We start from the raw sequence: 22140 nt of genomic DNA, 5'->3' as shown, positions 1-22140 counted from the left end.
AAAATATACATGTATTTTATTGTTTTGTTTTCTCTTAGAAGGATGGGGGATTATCATCTTGGGGGGGGGGATAGAAAGGGGAAAGGTTATTCAGAGAAAGGGTGGGAATAGTAACAAAATGGTAGCCATTGTCTTTCTTGATATGTAGAGAGTCTGCAGCCAAACCCAACCAGATTCTCAGTGACGCATGAAACTGCAACACCAAGATCTATGCTGAGTCTTGCTCTCATGAGAATATTTCACCCCCCATTGAGTGACTGAACTCAGCATCTCCTTCCTATTTTCCTTCTATAGATTCCCCTAATGTACACTGTGAGGGTAAAAGAAATAACATCCTAACAGCAACAAGAACAACAATTCCATCATGGCAAATAATGCTTTTCTATCAAGAATTAGCTTTTGATTTAACTACAGCAGTCCCGCTTCTCAGGGAATAAAGGATCGTTTGTAAATGAAAATGGATAATTTTGCCTTCCTTCTGCTATATGTTATTATCTGAAATGATAATCTACAAAACTGGCAATAATACTCAAATACCACCGGCTCTAATCAGTCTCTCTCTAGCAACTTCTCTGATCTTACATGAGGACAGAGATGGATCAGGTGTTTTCTTCAGATGCCTTTTAATTTGTTTTGAGTGCTTATTTTCGACAACCTAACTACTGCTCAGCGTGAACAGTAATAAATGATTCAAAGGCAGTTTTATACTTTCAACACAGAGCTAAAACGCTCCAGAAGTTACTTTGGAAACCAAATCTTTATAGGAAGGGGGAACATTTAACCCCAACAGAGATCTAATATTTAGGTCAGTTCGTTTAAGCCTTGAAGCTGCAGCTGATAACCCAATTAAAGCTAAAGCACAAAAACATAAGCAACCTTTTCTTCTAAAGTCAGGGCCCCCTCTTTCCACACCAGCAGCTCTTTCTGTCCACCACATTTGTTTGGAGAACATTTCCAACCCCATCTAAACAGAGCAAAGCTGGACTGCCCAGACGCAGTCGGGATGCATCTTCCAATAAAAACATAATTAACAGCCTACTCTTTTATAAGTCTGGGCTTGAGAAAGGTCAGCTTCCTTGAAGTCTCTATCTGCCAACATAACATAATTGTTAAAAAAAAATGCCGCAGTAGCATTTGATTGCGCTGCTGGGTGTGAAAAAAAAATTAAAATGAGATTAAGATAAATGCTAATTAAACACAAGGCAGGATTTGCAAAAGATGTCAGAATCCTTGCAGTTTTGCATATCTGGTTATCAGGCAATACGACAGCTAATAAAAAAGGAAAGGAAGCCCAATGCTAATCTAGGACTTTTTTCTAAAACATAATGAACACTGTTGCCCTTTTAGAAATACATTCCATGTGTTTGCTATTCTCTGTCACTATATCAGGCTAGAGGTGGTTTTAAGTTACTGAGTATTGCCAAGTGACTATCTCCTAAAGGGACAGAGCAAACAAGATAAAGCAAAGCCTCCACCAGATGCCTAGTTTGCTAAGCGCTGCATATCTATTAGGATTGGTGACCATGACAATCTGCCTGCCCATATATTGGATGTGGTTTAATGGCAGCATTTTATGCCCATTTTAAACCTTGCTCTTTTTCTCTCCATCCCTGGAAAGCCTCCTTTAAATGCTTCAGGATTTTAAAGACCTAAAACAAAGAAACAAGAAACAGCATCAATATTGGAAGTGAAGGATGGAGAGAGGACCAGGGCTGCTTGAAGGAGACTACAAAGTATCTCTGACAATAACCAACGCCCCCGGCACCCCCTCCCCCCCCAAAAAAAACCCCAAGGAGAGGAAACAGATTTGCTAAAAAGATTGGGAATGTTGTCTTTGCTGTGTTGAATTTCAATGGGCAGCGTGACATGAAGAAAGATGGGAGTTGTTGTTTATTAAATTTGTATACCATCCTTCATCTGAACATCCCAGGGTGGTTCACAATGGAAGAGTTGACTTCAGGGCAAAAGCACCAGAAATTCCCACTGTCCAAGAATCAAGCTGTTATTTAGTGTTAACAAGTAGCTTTCCTCTTCTGCAGTGGGAACTTGCATGTTAAAAACAGCAGGCAAAGAGCTGGCCCTCTCGGTCCTTTGTGGACATGTGGGGATTCCAGCCATAGTGACAAATGAGAGAGGCAGGGGTAGAAATGCAGACTGGAGACTCCTCAACATAAAGGGAGGAACAGAAAACATCTGAAGATAAATATAGAGTGAGAAGTGGAGGGAAACAAAGGCTAAGTTCTCTAGAGCTCCCATGGGGAATGAAAGAACCAAACAAAATTGACCAAATAAAAGGCAGTTGGAGAGACAGGAAGAGTTTTCGGAGGACAGCCTGAAGAAGAGAGGAATCAGAGGGTGACGTGACTGATAGGCTCCGGAAGTGGCGGAGAGGCCAAGAAGAAAGAAGACACGGGAGAAGCTCTTAGCTTTGTCCAGAAAATGGGCATTTTGAAACCTTGGCAAGAGCAGCTTCTTCAGTAAGTGACACAAGCAAAAACAACTGTGGAACAGGGCAGGGATTTAGGGCAGCAGGTTTAGCCAACAGCGTCGGTTTAAAAAGTTAACATTGGAAGCTCCCCATCAGTGCAAAACTGGTACTGAAAACAAGCAGCAAGCAGCAATGCTTCTGAGCATGATACAACAGCTTAAGCAAAGCAATGTGACGCAGTCTGGTCTACCTTTTTGTGTGCAACAGCAGCCAATCAGATACCCTGAGGGAGACTCAGAAGCAATGCCCTCTCCTCACCTCCCGGATTATTGTTCCCAGCATCCAATAGATGGATGCCTCTGGCCATGGAGGTTCCATTTATAGCTATCATGCCTAAGAGGAATTGACATACTTATAATCTATGAATCTGTTTATTCCCATTTTTAAAGCATGCTAACTGAGAATCACATACTACAACTTAAACAATAAGAAGGAGTGACATTTCAAGTATCCTATGGTTTAAGTTGTAGTGATTTAAGTTAAGGGGAGCTCTGCCTCCCCCTGCTTCCAAGCAAGGGATTGCCTGCAGGAATCCGGAATGGCTTTTGCTTTGCTTAAATGCATTGCTCCCTTGAGCTCTGCACCCTGCGCAAGTACGCTCTTGCTCTCTGCTCTCATGTTACTTGAGACACTTTCAAACTTCACACTAAACCATGGCCTTGTGAGCATTTTGTTTTTGTTTATTAAACAAAGATCTGATTGTGCAAACATGGTCGGTGTTACCTGCCTGTCAGAGAATATTATAGGCACTCTAGCCATGGTCCTGAAACCATCCAAGATAGTCCTGCTGATGCAAACCTTGAGTTCCTAGCTCTGCCAAGCCCTTAACACCAGCATCCCAGATAGCTTCAACATAAAGATGCCTAACCAACCCTAACCCATTTCTACCTACCATCGATAAAACACAGAATTTGCACCCAGTGTATTAAACTCAACATAAAACAGAGTATTCTCATGTGGATAGTTTAGGGCTTCATGTCAGGCTAAGTTATAGGTGTCTATGAACAGAGATACTAGTAAATCTGGGTATGCAATGGCTGGCACCTTATCATCAATGAAATATCAGTGAAACGTAAGTACTGGAGCACAAGAGAGAAAACAACAAAGAATCCTGTGGTACCTTAAAGACAAAGATTTTTTATGGAATACAGTCCACATTATCAGATGCATGAAGTGTTATCCTGAGTTACAGGATCTATCTGTACACATGGTTGGAGGCTGCTGGTGGTTAGGAATTGTAAACAGCGAGTTCAAAGGGAAATTGTGTTTTTCTCCCCTCATTTCGGTTTTTGCTGCAAGTGACTAACACGGCTAACCCCTCTGGAAATTGTTACAAGAGAGAAACACTGTCTTGTTCTAAGATGTGGTAGAAGGAAATTGGAAATGGAAGCCAGAAATCCATACAACCAGTACTATGTTTTCACTTGTGACTGCAGAGGCGTGCACTACAAAAATGAAATTTTCCCAACAGAACTAAATGGCAAGCTGTTGGGCACTATATAATGCATTAGCACTTGGGGGCTGATACTGTTTGCAGAGTCCATGCAAAAGAAAGAAAGAAAGAAAGAAAGAAAACCACAGATGGGAATCTTCAATGGCGTGAATCACCCAAATAGTTTTAATAGGGGATCAGGACATAAAAGCTAACTCCATCTAATCTGGCTGTCTATCTGCTTATATTGTCCCATCCAAGCAGCGTCTGAACTCCCACCCAATGAACCCCTACAAAGGGGAAAGATTTCATTCACAGACCAAATGTCAGCAGAGTTAAGCGTGCCTCCGTAATCTGTTATTGTTGCAGTAAAGTGCTTTTCCTCCTTACCCTCCCCACCATCTGGAGGCCTTTCGGCGGAGGGTGGGCTAACGGAAGGTCATGAATGAAGAGCAGTTCGCTTAATTGACAGTCAGCTACCTGACAGTTTGCTGCTTTCATTGCAGTCCCCCTCCCTCTTCACTCACTCTCTCTCGCCCTCCCCACCCCCAACTTCCATGCCGCAGGCACACAGGCAGTGAAGATCAAGCATTAAAGATCAAGCATTAAAAATCAATCACTTTGGGGTTCTTTTGTAGCAGCGGGTGGACGCACCTTCTCCTTGACATATGCCTAGATGAGAAAGGAATCTTGTTGTTTTGCAAGCAAGCTCCTTACCATAAAAATGAAATGTGGTGGTTGGTTGGTTGGTTGGGGTTTTTGTTTGTTTGTTTGTTTGTTTGTTTGTTTGATTGATTGATTGATTTCCAGCAGCTACCTAGCACCACTTATTTAGTTCATTCTATGTCGCCAGGGTGGCTTTAATGGGGGTCATGGCTTCTCTGCATTTGAACACATGTTCTCACCTGCTGCAGCCTCTGGCAGCGTCTTCTTTGCTGAGCTTACATATACAGAGCTGTGCGAGGCTTTGACTACCTGGTGAGCCAGGACTGAACGGAAAACACACAACAGTCGCAGGGTATCAAAGCCCAAGAGAGCTTGTAGAATCCAGAACAGATGTTTGCGACAAATATCTCACCTGAACATCCACACAGGTAGCAAGCTTTTGCTTTTTACTTCACTAACTTATCCTTTCCCAGCATCCCCTACTCCCAAGCTGTCTCTTCTGGCTTTTCATATCGGGACTGAGACAGTAGATTATAGTTCTAATATTACACCAAAGGACTGCATCTATTTCCTTGAAAATGGAAAGGCATGCACAGCCTTGATTTGTAATATTGCTACCTCACTTGTTTAGTGCCCCTCTTAAGAGATAAGCTTCCCACATTCAAAGACAAGGAAGTGTGCCACCACTCTAGTGATGATGATACTTCTTCTGATGTGGAGCTGGAAATGCACAAAATTATGAATGTTCAAACTAGGGCCCTTTAGAAGTGATAGAATGCTGCAGAAAAGCCTAAAAGAAACCACAGCAGTGGTCTGGAAAGCTACCAACAGCTAATATACTCAGACTGTAATCTGAACATTTCCCCCCTTTTGTTTCAAATTATCTAGGATTAGCGTTTGGGAAAAGACTCAATCATTCCACTCAATTCCGAATTATTTATAGAAGCTAAATAAAGAATAAATTGAGCAATGGTGAACTGAAGACCTGGTGGTGGAGGGAAAGTTGCACACTGGAAAACGAGCAATTTTCTCTCAATAGGACTGTTTATTATTTTCTTCCTTCTGCAGAAATTGACAAATTATCTTTAAAGTTCTGCTGCTTAGCAACACCAGTTCCACTGATCTGCTTGGAAGATGTTAATTGCTTCTTCAAACAATGAGAAATGTTTAAAGGGATACACCTCTAATTTAATAGAATGATAAACTGGTCAGGAATATGATAGGTTAATCAGCTTTTTTTGGCTCCAGTTTATTTTGGCCTTTTCCTAGCCACTGGGCAAAAGACAACAAGGACATCCCCAAGCAGAAATTAGTTGCACAGGAGGGCCTTCTCTATGTAACAAATTTCTGGAGAAGAAAGCAGAGTATGGAAGGTATGGAAGATAGCATTTGAAGCCAAGACTGCTTCTGCCATGTATTTCGGCAAAGAGATCAGCTGCAGATGTTGGCACCATGAGGGGAAAGGAACAGAAGAAGGCAGGAATTAAGTGTGTGGATAGTGCCACGAACACCTTTGGAAATTTTGCCCCAACGAGAGTTGGGCTGCATTATTTTGGCTTTGCTTGAGGCAGTCCTGGCACTCCTTTTTTTTCAGAAGCTTTACCATCAGGGATATGAGTACTGAGTCCAGTCTAACAATCAAGGCAAAAGTGGACTGCACTCAGCTGAAGTACATTTTAAAAGTTGCTACTATGCCTATTGAGAATTTTCCTGTACTGTGCTATATAGAATCAGGCGATAACCAACTCTGGGAAGCAGATTGTCAAGATGTTTGTATTCTTATTTTTTCAGAAATGAGCTCTATTTTGACCTTGAATAAGTGTCAACTAAAGGACTGTCTCTTCTGGATGGAATCCAGAAGGAACCTACAATTAATTACAAACACCAGTTTCCCCCACTGGTATCCACTCCTGAGAACAGAGCATTTTAGAGCTCATTATCTGACCGAACTCTCACCAGTTTCCTTAAGAAATGCCTTTATTGAGCTGCATTTCCAAGCGACACCCACTGCAGCATTGGATGGCCGCTATAACATACTCAGACAGACTTTGTATTTGTGGTCAACCTCAGGTAAAATACATCACTCATTATCTGTTAGACTGCCCCTCATATAGAGATCCAAGAGATCACTTTCTGAAACCCTTGTTCACACAAGCAAGCAGGCACAGCCCAGCAGAAAGGATTTTGTTTCTATTGAAGGAAAATAGTAGCTTCGTAGCACAGAGAGTGGCCATCTATGCACTGGCTGCAAAAGCAACAGGAAAATCACTATAAATCGTTGTGGTGATTTGGAGGTTTAATCTGAAATCAAGCTGGATTTCAGTTTCTGGTGTCTCTGGAAACTTCTCTCTTACATCACGGGTGTTGGCAAGCTGGATTTTTAAAAGGCAAAATAACAGAATTTTAGCTGTCAGAGATGCATAAAGCCTTAGTTATCCTATGGATTTTTATATTATGGATGTATGTTCTGTATTATTTTATTAATACTATTACCTAATAAAAGTTTGTCATGGCCTTTGGCTAGAAAAATAAACTTATGAACTGGAAACATGTCAACATGGTTCCTTTGCTAATAGAGAATGAGAATGAACAACGGGTATAGATAAGGGATGTAGTTAGAGGACACACAGCACCCTCTCATTGTGCAAACAAAATTTTGGTTCTTTACACTTCTTCAAAAATGCTTATACATCGACAACATTTAAAATATGGATCAAATGGGTGAGACACTTGGCATTGGGAATGGCCCCAGTTATCCTACTGCAGTGCCATTTCTTGTTCAAATATAATAGCAGATCATTTAATATATAGCCTCATCAGTTACACAGTCTCATCAATTATACACTCTGTTGGACTTCTATGCAAGACATTATCTACAACCAAGACACACTTGGCTCTTGGGTTGCCAACTGAGGTCACAAAAAAGGGGGGTGCCACTATGTAATTAATCCAATTTAGCCAAATAAATAAAGATGCAAATGTGCCTGTAAAGGGCTTGGTCTCTTTATCATGTGAAATATTGATTGATGCCTCTTTTGGTTCCACTCAAGAGTCAGAGACTCTGGTGAGAACTTAATTGGAACACCACTAGAGGAGCAATGGAATGGGGCAGGGGTCTAAACCACCTTTTTGTCAGCACAGATGAGAGTTCTCATTAAATAGACTGCTATTCCTCTTTATTTAGCTCTACTGATTTTTATACAGAAAGGAGGAGGTAGACCTAAACAAAGGAATCATTTTGTATTTGTTAGCACTGGCATGGTCATATGTAGAAAAATTCTGGAAGACCCTTGATCAGCTTAGAATAGAATAGGCAACTCTCAACTTACACGGGGGTTACGTTCTGCGGACAGCATGTTAAGCCAATACACACTGGGTTCAATGGCAGGTGGGAGGGCCAAAGTCTTTTTCCATGGACACCCACCCCCTTTCCTCCCCTCCCCCCAAATTGTCAAGCACATCAAGCTGAATGCGCACAAGTTATATGTGTGTAAGTTGAGAGTTACCTGTATGGCAAATTGTCCTCCTAGGAGAAATTTCCTATAAATAAATAAATAAAGTATCCAAGGGGACAAAGAAGTACAAAGGAAAAATTCCTTGTTGAACAGTATGATTTCATTTCATTTCCAAACTAAGAAGTGTGGCCAGAAACTAAGGTCTAGATAGTGTGAACATGTTCTGGTCTGAGGTATTAGTCTTAACAGAAAACAGTTTTGCTTAGAAAAAAAACTGAGAAAAGAGAGCATAGAAAGCAATGCTATTATCTTTTTTATTTATCTGACAAGCCTGTGAACACACATATAAATTTAAGTTTGATAAACTAATTGTTCACACAACACTGTATTGTATTACTTTTATTCCCCTGTCTGTGAAGATGCTGTATTTTATTTATGTTTCCCCTGATTTTCTTCTTTATGTATATTTTCTCCTGGTGTCAATAATCAGGGAGTTCCAATGTGCAGATTCTGCTAATAGTAAACTCAGTTGATGACAGCTGCCAAGATAGCAGCTGAAAACTGTTTGATGCAGTGGTTGTTGTTGTTTAGTCGTGTCCGACTCTTCGTGACCCCATGGACCAGAGCATGCCAGGCAGTCCTGTCTTCCACTGCCTCCCGCAGTTTGTTCAAGCTCATGTTCGTAGCTTCGAGAACACTGTCCAACCATCTCATCCTCTGTCGCCCTCTTCTCCTTGTGCCCTCAATCTTTCCCAACATCAGGGTCTTTTCCAGGGAGTCTTCTCTTCTCATGAGGTGGCCAAAGTATTGGAGCCTCAGATTCACAATCTGTCCTTCCAATGCCGATGCAGTGGTAGCTCCCATTAATGCAATGGGAAGGGAGTGTATATTTTGGCAATTCGCCCTCAATCCTGTAGCCCCCTTGCACTTCCACTCCCAAAGGCAGGTAGAACTGTCAGGGAGAGGAGGAATCAGCTTACACCACTTCCCTTCTGTGTTTTGCTGCCACTGGATCAATAAGCCTTTTGTCTTTGAGGGGATTCCATTGGATATAACCCTTTGACCTTAAGTTCTACTGAAAGGAACGGGACTTAAGTTAGTCCATATGTTCCATCCACTGGTTTCAATGGGACTTTGGCACCACCAACTTTAATTGGATTAGGGCCATTGTACTGACTGATGGGTGAATTGCCAACTGGTTGCTCTAATAAAGCCTATGGTGTACCAGGGGAGCCAACTTGGGCCCCAGTGTTATGGGTGCCCAGCGTATGATGTCACGCCCACCCCCAGCCTTGGAACCTGACTTCCAGTGGCACCGGAAGTCAGGTTCTGAAACCTCAGAAGGCCTTAGAAAGCATCTCTGAGGCCTCAGAAATGCTGTCTGAGGCCTTGCACGACCTCAGAAGTTGTGGGGGCCCTGTGCTGTGGGTGCTGAGCACCCACAAAAAAATTGGGGGGTGCTCAGGCACCCAGAGCACCCCATACTTGGCACCCCCGTAGTGCCATTCATCAGCTCTGTGTCATCCATTCAGAACTCTTCTTGCCTCACACAGTTTGTGAATGGAGAATTCATTCACCCAGAGAAAAGTTCCTGCTCCCAAAGAACCTACAGCAAACATCTATAACTTCCGAAGCCAGTAAGAAACCCTGCATTAGGAAGTGTTGCAGGTGCTGGACTGGCAATCTGTCCTTCTGAGTTATTGGTTCTGCATCGGCTACTGCTTTAACATGATAAATACTGTCATTAAAAATCAGCTCAATGGAAATATATGTCATTTCCACTCCTCTGAGCTCCCGAGACTGGCAGAGGCTGAATCGAATCACCACAAGTGTGTTTCAACATGCTATTTGCAAAGGTTCTTATTTATTGCCCACACAGGAAGGTGGGTTGGTATTCTTTTTAAATGCTTCTGAAGAATTAAAAGCCTTGAATCAATAGGAAGCAATGGCCCCATATATTAGCCACAGCCATAACAAAAAATAACCCAATCAGCATGACTCCTTACTTCTTGGAGCTCAAATAACCAATCACAGGTTTCAGTTCAAGACGGAGGAAATACTTTGATTGTGTGAACCTGAGATAACAAGAATAATCATAAACAAATATCATAAAGGCTGCCGTCTTGCTTTTCATAAGCAACTTATAGAGCCACAGAATTGGAAGCCATCCTATGGCTATACCTGCCCAAATATAAAGTGCTCTTAAAAAAAAAAGTTCAACTAGATGTTACAGTGGTACCTCGACTTACAAACGACTCAACAACCAAATTTTTTGACTTACGAATGGGAGTAATGGCCGCACGCTTACGAATGTCTCGACATACGGGGGGGAAACCGCAGCGGTTTTAGATAGGGATTTTTTTACTTACAAATTTTTAGATAGGCTTGCTTCGACTTTTTTCCGTTTCCAATGCATTCCTATGGGAAATCGCATTTCCAATGGCGTTTTTCGACTTACGAATTTTTCAACTTACGAAGGTGCCTTCGGAACGGATTAAATTCGTAAGTCGAGGCACCACTGTATATTATTTTTAAGAGACATAGAAAATGCAATCTAGAATATTAAAATCCAGTGAGGTTAGCCCCTAATGGACTGTGCTCTGGAATTACCAAGCAAGAGTAAGTCAACTGGCCACTAACTTCATGAGTGGTTTGAAGTCTGGCAGAATCTAAAAGAAACTGTATAATCAATCAATGCCGAACCAACCAGCCACTTCTCAAAGTATCATTATTTCTAGCCAATCCATGATACTGCCATATTCTGAGATGACATTCCAAGCCCTGATCCAAAACACACTTACTTGAAAGTTCTACTGAAAACAGCAAGATTTACTTTCAAAGGAAGTATGTTTAGGAGAAGTGATCATTTTCATTTTAGACATCTTAAGTAAACTGAAGGAAATCTTGCTTAGAACCGCTTTTAATTAGCAGATCAGACAGTTTTGCATAAATTTGCTTAATTTGAATACTTTATCAGCTGTAGACTTTGCCCATAAAGGAACAATCTGACACTGATGCAGCTGTGTAGTTCTCACACTGAGAAGGCTCATTAATGTGTTGGAACAATTGTTTATGCTCAGTTCATGCTATTGCATGAGTATTAAAATGAGCCTAAGGCTATGATTTGCAGGATCTTTAGCATGGAGTACGTATACTGAAGCCACTGAGATTACTCCAAAGTAACTGACCAAAGCATAACACTCCAATCTGAAACATCTGTTCTGACTAATCTGCCCTGAAGGCCAGTATAACACTCCTTCAGTATAAACATAGCGTTATGGGTGGAATTCAATGTCAAGCTGAGGCGACCAGTCTGTCTGCACAAAATTTTCAGCTGGCCAGACAGAACAATCGCTCCTCCCCCTGCATGCTGTTCTGGGGATTCTCCCAGTGTTCCCCAGAGCCAAATTCAGAAGGGGACTGGGGGGGGGTGACGACTCCATGTCACAAGTGGAATCCCTTATGCAGGATCTTTAGGTGAATCACACTCTATGGTGTTTTTTGTTCCATGGGTGTTGTGGTCAGTATATTCCGTACTAAACCAAGCAGTTTACAGGCAAGGACCAATTCACACACATTTAGAATGTGCACAACTGTGAAAGCACGCATCAGGGCAACCCAGAAGTGGCCAGGAAAGGGAGTGGAACGGGGCTTAATGGGGCAGAGCGGGCTTATGCATGCTCCACTGTCACGCACAATAACCCAGAACACGACCCCGCACAAATCGGCCAAAGCCTGTGCTTAGTAGTGAGCACATCTCAGGATCAAGTTGTAACCAAGTGTGTTCACTGGCCCTAAAAAGGTAAAGTTAAAGGACCCCTTACAGTTAAGTCCAGTCGCGAACAACTCCGGGGTTGCGGTGCTCATATCACTTTACTGACCGAGGGAGCCAAGGTTTATCCGCAGACAGTTTCCACAGTTGTCCGCAGACCCACACTGGGTCATGTGGCCAGCATGACTAAGCCACTTCTGGCAAAACCAGAACAGCGCACGGAAATGCCGTTTACCTTCCCGCCGGAGCGGTACCTATTTATCTACTTGCACTTTGACGTGTTTTCGAACTGCTAGGTTGGCAGGAGCAGGGACCAAGCAACGGGAGCTCACCCCGTCGCAGGGATTCGAACCGCCGACCTTCTGATCAGCAAGCCCAAGGCTCAGTGGTTTAGACCACAGTGCCACCCGCATCCCTGAAAATGATCTGCCTCTACTCACTGGCCCTACAGGATTACAATTTACAGTCCTCAAACTGTGAGTAGAGGCAGATCATTTTCAGGTCTACTTGCATTTATACTTTGGGGGAAACTACTATTCTGCAAGCATTCCCCCTTATGGGTGCATGTGGTGGAAAGGCAAATGGAATCAATGAATTGATGTTAAACATGAAGCACTGTAGCTCAGTAGTAGAGCATCTGCTCTGTATGAAGAAGTTTCCTGATTCAATCCCCAGCATCTTCAAATAAGGCTCTGAAGATTCCCCCACCACCACCACCGCTGTCTGGTTTTCAACTGACAGTCAGCTGACCAACAGGACCAAACAAGTAGGAACTCTACAAGCAATAAAATTGCTTTAAATACAGGGAAGTCAAATCAATTAAGCAGTCTAAGTATATTCGTGGCTAGCAGTCTACAGTAAGTACACGCCTACCACGAGAAGTGCCTATGTGCTCTGCAAAGTGCTGAAACAAGCGGGACTTCACCACCATAAACAGACTTCCACTGGAGCCTAATCTAGAAGAAGATAATTTTAGAAGCCATTTTCTTGCTGCATTGAAGACTCAACTTTATTACCCCAGTGACGTGTACAAACAAGAGAAACCTGAAGATGATAATGGTCAGCAGTTTTGTCAGACCGCTTTGCAACTGTTGAAATTCTCCATCTCCCATAATGTGCTGCTTTTCACTGGCTTGGCACAAAACCACTTCTGCTTCATATCTAACCACTTCACTTTTCTCTCTTTCCATCAGCGTCTTCACTTGCTTTCCTATTAATTTTTCTATATCCATTTCAAGGCTCTTTTATTCACCTACAAAAGCTCTAGCCAATCTCACTAGAATTCAACTGGCACTTTAAACCCTCCACCAACAGCCAATGCTTTTAAAAGCAGCTGCAGATTGGCAAATCTGGTGCTGCTAGACACCTAGCTTGCTTTAAAAGTGTCCCTGGGAAACACCAGAGTTCCTTCCTCTTTGGTTAACTTTTCTGTGTTTGTGTGAAATCTGCTTCTGGCTGAGATCTAAAGCTTTTGATTCTGTTTTGGACTTTAAAACTAAAACAAAGAATAAAACTGCTTTTAACTAAAAGATAAGGCCATTTTTCATAAACATGCTTAATTTGAATTGCAATGCTTTGTTTTGCTCAAAGTTCAGGACCTTTTTGGCAAGGAATGGGAATGTGAGTTCCAAGACCAGCATGGGCAGCTAAATAGGGACTTCGAGCCATGGGAATGAATTGGCTTTTATCTTAATGCTTTCACTTAGCTTGGATGTGGGACTGGAACCTAGATTAGGCACTGAGGGCTGCAATCCTACATGTCTTTACATGGAATCAGGTCCCATAGAGCTCAATAGGAGATACTTCTGAGTAGACTTTTATAGGATTGTGTTGTTCTCATTAGTGTGTGTTTGAGAACTGGCCCCATTGTGAATAATTGTTCTGAATCCTATGTATTAGAAAGTGATTGATGTTTTCAACCCTTTTTCTGAAAGCAGCAAGTATTGGCAATTTCACAAGAGGTACACCAAAGGCTTATGCAGAATTTAATCCACATTCCAAGCCTCTGGAATCTTGGTCGAAACCACTGATGCACTTCTGTGAAAATATAAAAACCTTTTTTGGTTACAAGTTAGCCTTCTCTCCTTCCCAATATAACTAGTTCTGTGGGTTAATAGTGAGTTGTGTAAAAGTATATCCTTCCATCTGTTTTAAAACCTGTGTGTTTAAGTAAGCATTTCCTCATTCACTTTTGCTATACAACAGTACTATGCAGATACAGTACTATCATCTATCTCTCCCTTTTGCTATCTAAGGCATGTTCCTGGTCAATTTATTCTGCTTTATTTTCCAAAGTCTACTAAATCCTTTCCATAAGACAGCAACAAAAAATGGTGCTCAATATTCAAAAGGCAGGCAGAATATAATTGTAAATGAGGCATTATATATTCTTTACTATTGGTTCTTAGTATGCCATTTGCCCTTTGAATGGCTATATTAAGTTGATAGTTTCAGTGGACAATTTCTGGCAGCTCCCGGCTAATATGGATCCCAAACACAGCAAGGTCAGATCTAAATGCTGTTCAGAGGCCAGGAACTAGAAACTCAGGGAACAATGGGAAGGTAGTGACAGAGGTCTTGCAGGATTGGAAAAGGGCAAAAGGGGTTGTCACACTTAAGATCACTTAACCACATACAGTCTTTGTTTTCAGTATCTGGCTAACCTGTGCTGTGGCAGCCAAAAGAAGGGTATTCCCCAATTCCCTTGGTTGTACTTCTTTACATACATATTCCCTTGGTATATGTCACCAGAATTCTTATATGCAGAATTCATCATGCGAAAGGCTGGACTAGATGAATCCCAAGCCGGAATTAAGATTGCCGGAAGAAATATCAACAACCTCCGATATGCAGATGACACAACCTTGATGGCAGAAAGTGAGGAGGAATTAAAGAACCTTTTAATGAGGGTGAAAGAGGAGAGCGCAAAATATGGTCTGAAGCTCAACATCAAAAAAACCAAGATCATGGCCACTGGTCCCATCACCTCCTGGCAAATAGAAGGGGAAGAAATGGAGGCAGTGAGAGATTTTACTTTCTTGGGCTCCTTGATCACTGCAGATGGTGACAGCAGTCACGAAATTAAAAGACGCCTGCTTCTTGGGAGAAAAGCAATGACAAACCTAGACAGCATCTTAAAAAGCAGAGACATCACCTTGCCTACAAAGGTCCGTATAGTTAAAGCTATGGTTTTCCCAGTAGTGATGTATGGAAGTGAGAGCTGGACCATCAAGAAGGCTGATCGCCGAAGAATTGATGCTTTTGAATTATGGTGCTGGAGGAGACTCTTGAGAGTCCCATGGACTGCAAGAAGATCAAACCTATCCATTCTTAAGGAAATCAGCCCTGAGTGCTCACTGGAAGGACAGATCGTGAAGCTGAGGCTCCAATACTTTGGCCACCTCATGAGAAGAAAAGACTCCCTGGAAAAGACCCTGATGCTGGGAAAGATTGAGGGCACAAGGAGAAGGGGACGACAGAGGACGAGATGGTTGGACAGTGTTCTCGAAGCTACGAACATGAGTTTGACCAAACTGCAGGAGGCAGTGGAAGACAGGAGTGCCTGGCGTGCTATGGTCCATGTCACAGGTGTCAAACTCAAGGCCCGGGGGCCAAATCCGGCCCGCCAGACCTCGTCATGTGGCCCGCCGAGCGCCCCAGCCAGCGGGACCCAGCAGCGGGACCTTGCTGCTGAAGCGCCGCGCCGACAAAGTGCCGACAAACAGCTGGGGCCTGGGGGGGTAGAAAGGCGGCCGGAGCAGCGCTGCGTGGAGCGCCCCGAGCCACAGCAGGAGAAGGAAGATGCAGCTTGCCGGGTCAGCGCCCAGCAGCGCCGCACGGAGAGTCCCGAGCCTCTGTGACGCAGCAGTGCTCTGTAGCACTTTGAATCCTTCTCCTCCTGCCACGGCTCGGCGCCTGGAAACAGTTGCTGCTGCGGCTGCTGCTGAAGCACAGACAAAGCACCCAGCAGCGCCGCGTGGAGGAGGAGGAGGAGCCAAAGTGCTACAGAGCACTGCTGCGTCCCAGAGGCTCGGCACTCTCCATACGGTGCTGCCGGGCACCGACCCGACAAGCCGCCTCCTCCTCCTCTTGCCTCACCTCCTCCTCCTCCTGCCGCGGCTCAGCCCTATGAACGTGAGCTCAGCAGCGGCTCAGCCTCATGGACGTGCAACTCTGAGGCTTCACGCACGTCTGCTAAAACGGACACCAGCTGCCTCATGCTGCACGGGAAATGCTTTTTGCCCCTGGCTCCCTTCGCGCTCTTTTCTGGCGCTGAATCAAGGCGGCGACCCCCCTTCCCTTTCTTTCTTCCTCTCTCTCGTTCTTATTCTTTCTTTCCCTCTCCTTCCTTCCTTCTTTATCTCTGTCTTCTCTCCGTCTTTCTTTTTCTTTCCTTCTTTTTTTCTTTCCTTCTTTATTCCCTTCCTTCTTTCCTACTCTTCTTTCTCTCCCCTCTTTCCTTCCTCTCTCCCTCCTGCTCCCTCTTTTCTTTCTTCCTTCCTTCCTTCCTTCCTTCCTTCCTTCTTCCTTCCGTCCTTCCCATCTTTCTTCCTCTCCCTCATTCTTATTCTTTCTTTCCCTCTCTACTTCCTTCCTTCTTTCTCCCTTTCCGTCTTCTCTCCCTCTTTCTTTTTCTTTCCTTCTTTATTCCCTTCCTTCTTTCCTACTCTTCTTTCTCTCCCCTCTTTCCTTCCTCTCTCCCTCCCACTCCCTCTTTTCTTCCTTCCTTCCTTCCTTCCGTCCTTCCCATCTTTCTTCCTCTCCCTCATTCTTATTCTTTCTTTCCCTCTCTACTTCCTTCCTTCTTTCTCCCTTTCCGTCTTCTCTCCCTCTTTCTTTTTCTTTCCTTCTCTCCCCTCTTTCCTTCCTCTCTCCCTCCTGCTCCCTCTTTTCTTTCTTTCTTCCTTCCTTCCTTCCGTCCTTCCCATCTTTCTAATTGTACATTTGAATATCTACTTGCCATTATTCTGACTATGTTTCTGCTTTCAGAGCTAGTTATTACTTACATTATTACAAAAAAACAGTAATAATTGAATGCAGTGTCAATAATTTATGATAATAAAGAGTGGACACATAGTCCTACAGATACAACCGGCCCTTTGAGGGTGACCAAACTGCTGATGCGGCCCCCGATGAATTTGAGTTTGACACCCCTGGTCCATGGGGTCACGAAGAGTCGGACACGACTAAACGACTAAACAACAACAAATATGTCACCAACCAGCCCCTGAATAAGAGGAACAGACGCAGGTGAACAGTGAAAAGCCTTGCAATTCCATCCATACTACGATTTCACTATGCTTTTTCACCACTAAAATACATCCTCAGGCTGTCAAAAGGAATATATAGGTATATTATCTTGCCAAAGGAGAGCCATTATGGCAAACGTTTGTAAACCACATTGCTAACGAATATGCAAGCAGAAGCCTATATTGTGTTAGGACTCATACATGGCAGCCACCTTGACTGTTTGGAACGGGCCTCAGGCTTACAGGTAGACCTCTTTCCTCATTAATACCAGAATAAAATTAAGGCAGGGAGCAGAAAGGTTCAAGCCCAACACCCTGAATGATGGACCAGGTCAGGCCAGAATCTGAAACCAGCACCAACAATAAATTGTTGCTGGGTGTCCTGATAATGCTGCATAATGACCTTAGTGTTGACAAAAGGCTTGGTGTGTTTTTTACTCTGCAAAGAAGCTCGTGTTTCCAGTTGCACTGCAAATGCATATAGCTAATCCCTTGTCACACAGCCTTTCATAATAAGCACCACTCTTGATTTAGCTAATGACTGTGTTGCACTTATGCCTTTGATTCCTTATCTTTCCTGTCTATGCTTCTATCTAGAGCAGTGGTTCCCAACAGGTGGTCCGGGGACCCCCAGGGGTCCGCGAGCTATGCCAGAGGGGTCCGCAAGATGCTATTAGAATAAAAAAAAATATTAAATATATTTCGTATGATAACAGATTTTTTGTTTTGGCTGCTTCCTGCATGAGCAGAGTCTAGCGCAAAACTAGAATTAGATGAGGCAGTAGTTCTGCTATATGCCGTTAGGTGGCGCTTTACAAACACTACTGTTTTGCAAAGAGGCAGCGCGCGCATTCTACTAACGCTCACCTCCCCAAGATGCTTTGCTTTGCTTTGCTTCATTTGTGCGCTACTGCGCAGGTACCCTGTCTTACCCATTCCCCTCCCTCCTCCCTGGACTCTTATAAAAAGACTCTTAATTTGGCTCTCACTTTTTAATTTTAGGATTAGGAATTAATAGGGGTCCTTGTCACAATAGCGGCTCAATGAGGGGTCCTCGAGAAAATTTTGTTGGGAACCCCTGATCTAGAAGAAACAAGAAGGGCATCTCAGCTCAAAGATAGAACTAGAACCCGGCCTCAAGAGGGTCAGTCCTAGGGTCGTTCATCTTGGATCTCATGCCTTCCAGAATCCAGGGCTGCTTTTTAGTGTGCCAGAGACAGCATCTTAGCTCATTTGGAGAGTCAATGTGGCAGAGTGGCTAAAAGACTGAGCTATGAATCATCAGAGTATTACATCTGCGGTTAATCTGTAGCTTTAGGCAAGTCATTGGTTGCTTCACAGCCTCAATACCCGCATTTACAACATGGGGCTGATAATACCCCCCCCCTTTGCAGGGTTGTTTTAAGAGTTTCATTGTAATGGCTTGGATCACAACAGAGTTGACGATCATGGGGCTTTCATGCCTCAGCTTTCCTCTGATGTCCCCTGAAAATATGCTCCTGGGCACTGTGAAATTTGGGACGGGGGGGGGGGTGCAGTCAAAAACTGGTGTGAATGGAGGAGCAACTTGGGATCCAAGTCACTGTATGTGGAGTGCTTGAAAGTGCTGTCTAATTCTAAGTACTTTTAAAAAAAAATATCTAAAATTATCTAAAATATCTAAAATATCTAAAATAAATTACAGGGAAGATTCACCAGTGCTATGACAGAGGTTTTTTTAGATCCCACAAGGCCATTTTATTCAAACCCGTCTATATGCTTTTGATTCCTCTCTATCTCAGTAACCGCACATATAGGTGTATCCACAATAAATAAATGTGTTAAAAGCACCTGTTATATCTTCTTTCCTGTTCACAATGAACAGCCAGTTCTTCCCACATGGCAACAAAATTCATGTTTTCAGTCTACAGTAATGTGTGTTCTCAGTCTGTGCAAAGGCGTAATTCCTGAAACGTGGTATCTTGGAAAGGAATGGTATTTGCCAGAGCAATGGAGAATGACACCTCAGGCAACCAAAGAGAACAGTTTTCCAACCCTGAGTTGTCATTTGAAAGGGCTAGGCTGTTTCTCCTTCAGCTTGTGATGAGTGAGTCACCTCATCTCTGAGGAATCTGGTTCTTCTGTTTGGTACTGTGTGTCACACACTTCCTAGGGGCCTAGAGAAATATGTGTAACTAACCTTTCTTGTCAAATGAGCTGTTCTTCACCACAAGTACCAGGCAGCGAAACTACAAAATGTAACTGATGTATAGAATTTGATCTTCGTGCTCTGCTGAGTTGTATTTTGCTGTTTTGCTTCTTTTATTCTGTGCATTTAATTTTATTGTGCATTGCCTTTAGCAAAGTTTTCAGTGGAAACACAGCCAATGAACATTAGAATAAACAAATAAAATACATTCGTTCCTGCACTACGCAGGGTCTTCATCCCAAACACCACTAGTGCAGCACTGCATCTTTAGCTGTAGTTAAAATTGGCACCACCCAAATGCACACACAAACTGCTTTGTGTTGGGAGATGCAGGATAACTCTAAACTGTGGTCTACTGAGATTACCCGTCATCCAGTCAAATTTAGCTATTGTCTTAAAATAGCTAAAGAAACTGGAAGCCATATGGAAGTCTGCTGGAGCATTTCCCACTGTGTCAGGCTCATTCACACATTAGACTGATCCATGAGTGCTGCAAGGATGGTAACATTCCATCATCTACAAACGATATGCTCAAGGCTAGTCCTAGGTTTTAGGGAGCTCTATGGAAAGCCATTTACTGGACTGTCCCCAAGTCTTTCTGTGGATGGTCATCTACCACAACTCTGGGTGCCTTCTGCTTGGTCACAGCTTACCCAACAGCTCCACACCAATGTGCAAAATTAAAATATACACATATATAAGCATATCAAAGGGGACGCAGGTGGCGCTGTGGGTTAAACCACAAAGCCTAGGGCTTGCTGATCAGAAGGTTGGCGGTTCGAATCCCTGCGACGGGGTGAGCTCCCGTTGCTCGGTCCCAGCTCCTGCCCACCTAGCAGTTCGAAAGCACATCAAAGTGCAAGTAGATAAATAGGGACCGCTCCAAGTGGGAAGGTAAATGGCGTTTCTGTGTGCTGCTCTGGTTTGCCAGAAGCGGCTTTGTCATGCTGGCCACATGACCTGGAAGCTGTATGGCGGCTCCCTCAGCCAATAACGCGAGATGAGCGCCGCAACCCCAGAGTCGGTCACGACTGGACCTAATGGTCAGGGGTCCCTTTACCTTTTAAGCATATCAAGGAGTAAACACGTAATTAAGGTTTTGCCACGTCAAGACAAAAAGTGGAACCAAAATACAAACGACAGTGAATGAATGTCTGCAGAGGCTTTCATTTGTCTTGGACTCAAGTTTGGGATGAACTAGGCGTTTACCTGGATCAAAAGTGCAATGAAAGCCAACAGATAATATGGTATTGCAGGACCAAGGACAGCAACTAGACAGACAGCTCTAGCAAAGCTCAACTGGGAACTGTCATATAGCTGTAATTCCTCGGACCAGATCTAGCCCCAGCTACAGCTGTTAGCTGGAGAGGTGTTATGAGAAGCAGAGTTCTGGCCCTGTACTAAAATGGTGCTGGATAGTCAGTCACCTAATGTGCTTTCTGCATCTTCAGATGGGAGTTCACTAGAATTGTTTGCGACTTTGACAGTGTCAAAGGCTGCCCTTAACTTCAGGTTTGAGTACATTACTTTTTGTATTTAAACCTGCACACACACACACACACACACACACACACACACACGTACACAATAAATACCAAACACAGAGGCTGAATAGAGAGATAAAATACAACTTACCTCTGAGGGTTTCTTCTCCTTCTGTCTTGACCAACCAGATTTTGTATTTGGAATTTTGGAGCATCTTGACGCTGATGTTGTCTGACCTTCAAACGAAAACAAAATTCATTAAGGGAACAACAGCAAGACTTCCATGAAGAAAAGCCTAATCACCATCAAATTGGTGTCTAACAAGAAATTTACAGTTCATTTGTTGAAGATTCTTCAGGACCTATGGACTGCAATCTGAACACCAACGGTGTTGCTGAGAAGAATAATTCAATGCACCAGAACTTCTGAGACAGCTACTGGGTGAAACTTAGCAGGGGTATATAAACTGGTCCTACATATGGCCAACAGCTTTGTTTTGCTCCTGTTGCCTCTTGTTTGAATTATCTCTGTGTTAGATGCATTATTTGATTGGAAATAGAGGTTTCTCCTAAATGAAACTCTTGAATACCATGTAACTACCGGTATTGTACTTCAAATGCTTGTAATTTGGACAAGCATCTGGGTATTTAACCCCTCAGATGTTTTGGACTACAATTCCCATCATCCCTGACCACTGGTCCTGTTAGCTAGGGATCATGGGAGTTGTAGGCCAAAACATCTGGAGGGCCGCAGTTTGGGGATGCCTGGTGTAGACAATACTGAGTTAGTTAGATGGATCAATATAGATAGACTCAGTTTAAGGCAGGTTCCTAGGGCCCTGGGAGGAGTCTCTTGCTAGACCAACTCCACTCAGGTGCTTTACCAAGTGACAAGAATGGCAGCTTTTAGACATGGTGAGGTCTACAATGAAGCAGCCTGGCAAGAGCCCTTGTAGCATCTCAAGTGCCATCAACAATCCTTAATTTTATTGGTCATTGAAGTATACTTCACATGAGGTCCTGAGTACTCACACAAGCGGTCACTGAATGAGTGGATTTTACAGGTTGCAGACATTCAAGGATTACAAACTGTTGTTAATTGTGTTAAGTCTCTTCTAATCCAATTTAAGATGCCAGTCAGGGTATTTGATAAAACCATCCATTGTTACCTGGTTCTGCTATTTAGAGGAAGGCCACAGAAACTTGCTCTTTTAGCTGTTACTTTAAATAGTTTATGCAGAAGCTCTGTTCTGATCCTCTCCCAAGTGCTAAAGATCACACCTTTACAATTTTTTTAAAGGCTCTCCATGCAGAGAGTCTGCAAAGGGGGGGGGGAGCCGCTGTTGCCATTGCAGTAAAAGTCCCCGCAGGCGAAAAAGGTCCTTGTTGCTTGACTTGTTCCAATT

General features: G+C 43.3%; 1 protein-coding gene across 8 annotated transcripts in view; it reads right to left on the bottom strand.

The window, feature by feature from the left end:
- JADE2 (jade family PHD finger 2) overlaps positions 1–22140 on the bottom strand; it is a 153326-nt gene that overhangs the window by 105218 nt on the left and 25968 nt on the right. For all 8 annotated transcript variants that reach the window (XM_035105461.3, XM_060271668.2, XM_060271672.2 and 5 more), the window contains one exon: positions 20886–20971. In XM_035105461.3, the coding sequence (XP_034961352.2) occupies positions 20886–20971 (86 nt within the window). The remainder of the gene's footprint in view (positions 1–20885; positions 20972–22140) is intronic.

Source organism: Zootoca vivipara, chromosome 2 (assembly GCF_965207765.1).
Source record: "Zootoca vivipara chromosome 2, rZooViv2.hap1.1, whole genome shotgun sequence".
In the NCBI taxonomy this organism is placed as follows: domain Eukaryota; kingdom Metazoa; phylum Chordata; class Lepidosauria; order Squamata; family Lacertidae; genus Zootoca; species Zootoca vivipara.
The sequence above is the reverse complement of the archived record's forward strand: the minus strand, read 5'-3'. Positions and strand labels throughout refer to the sequence as shown.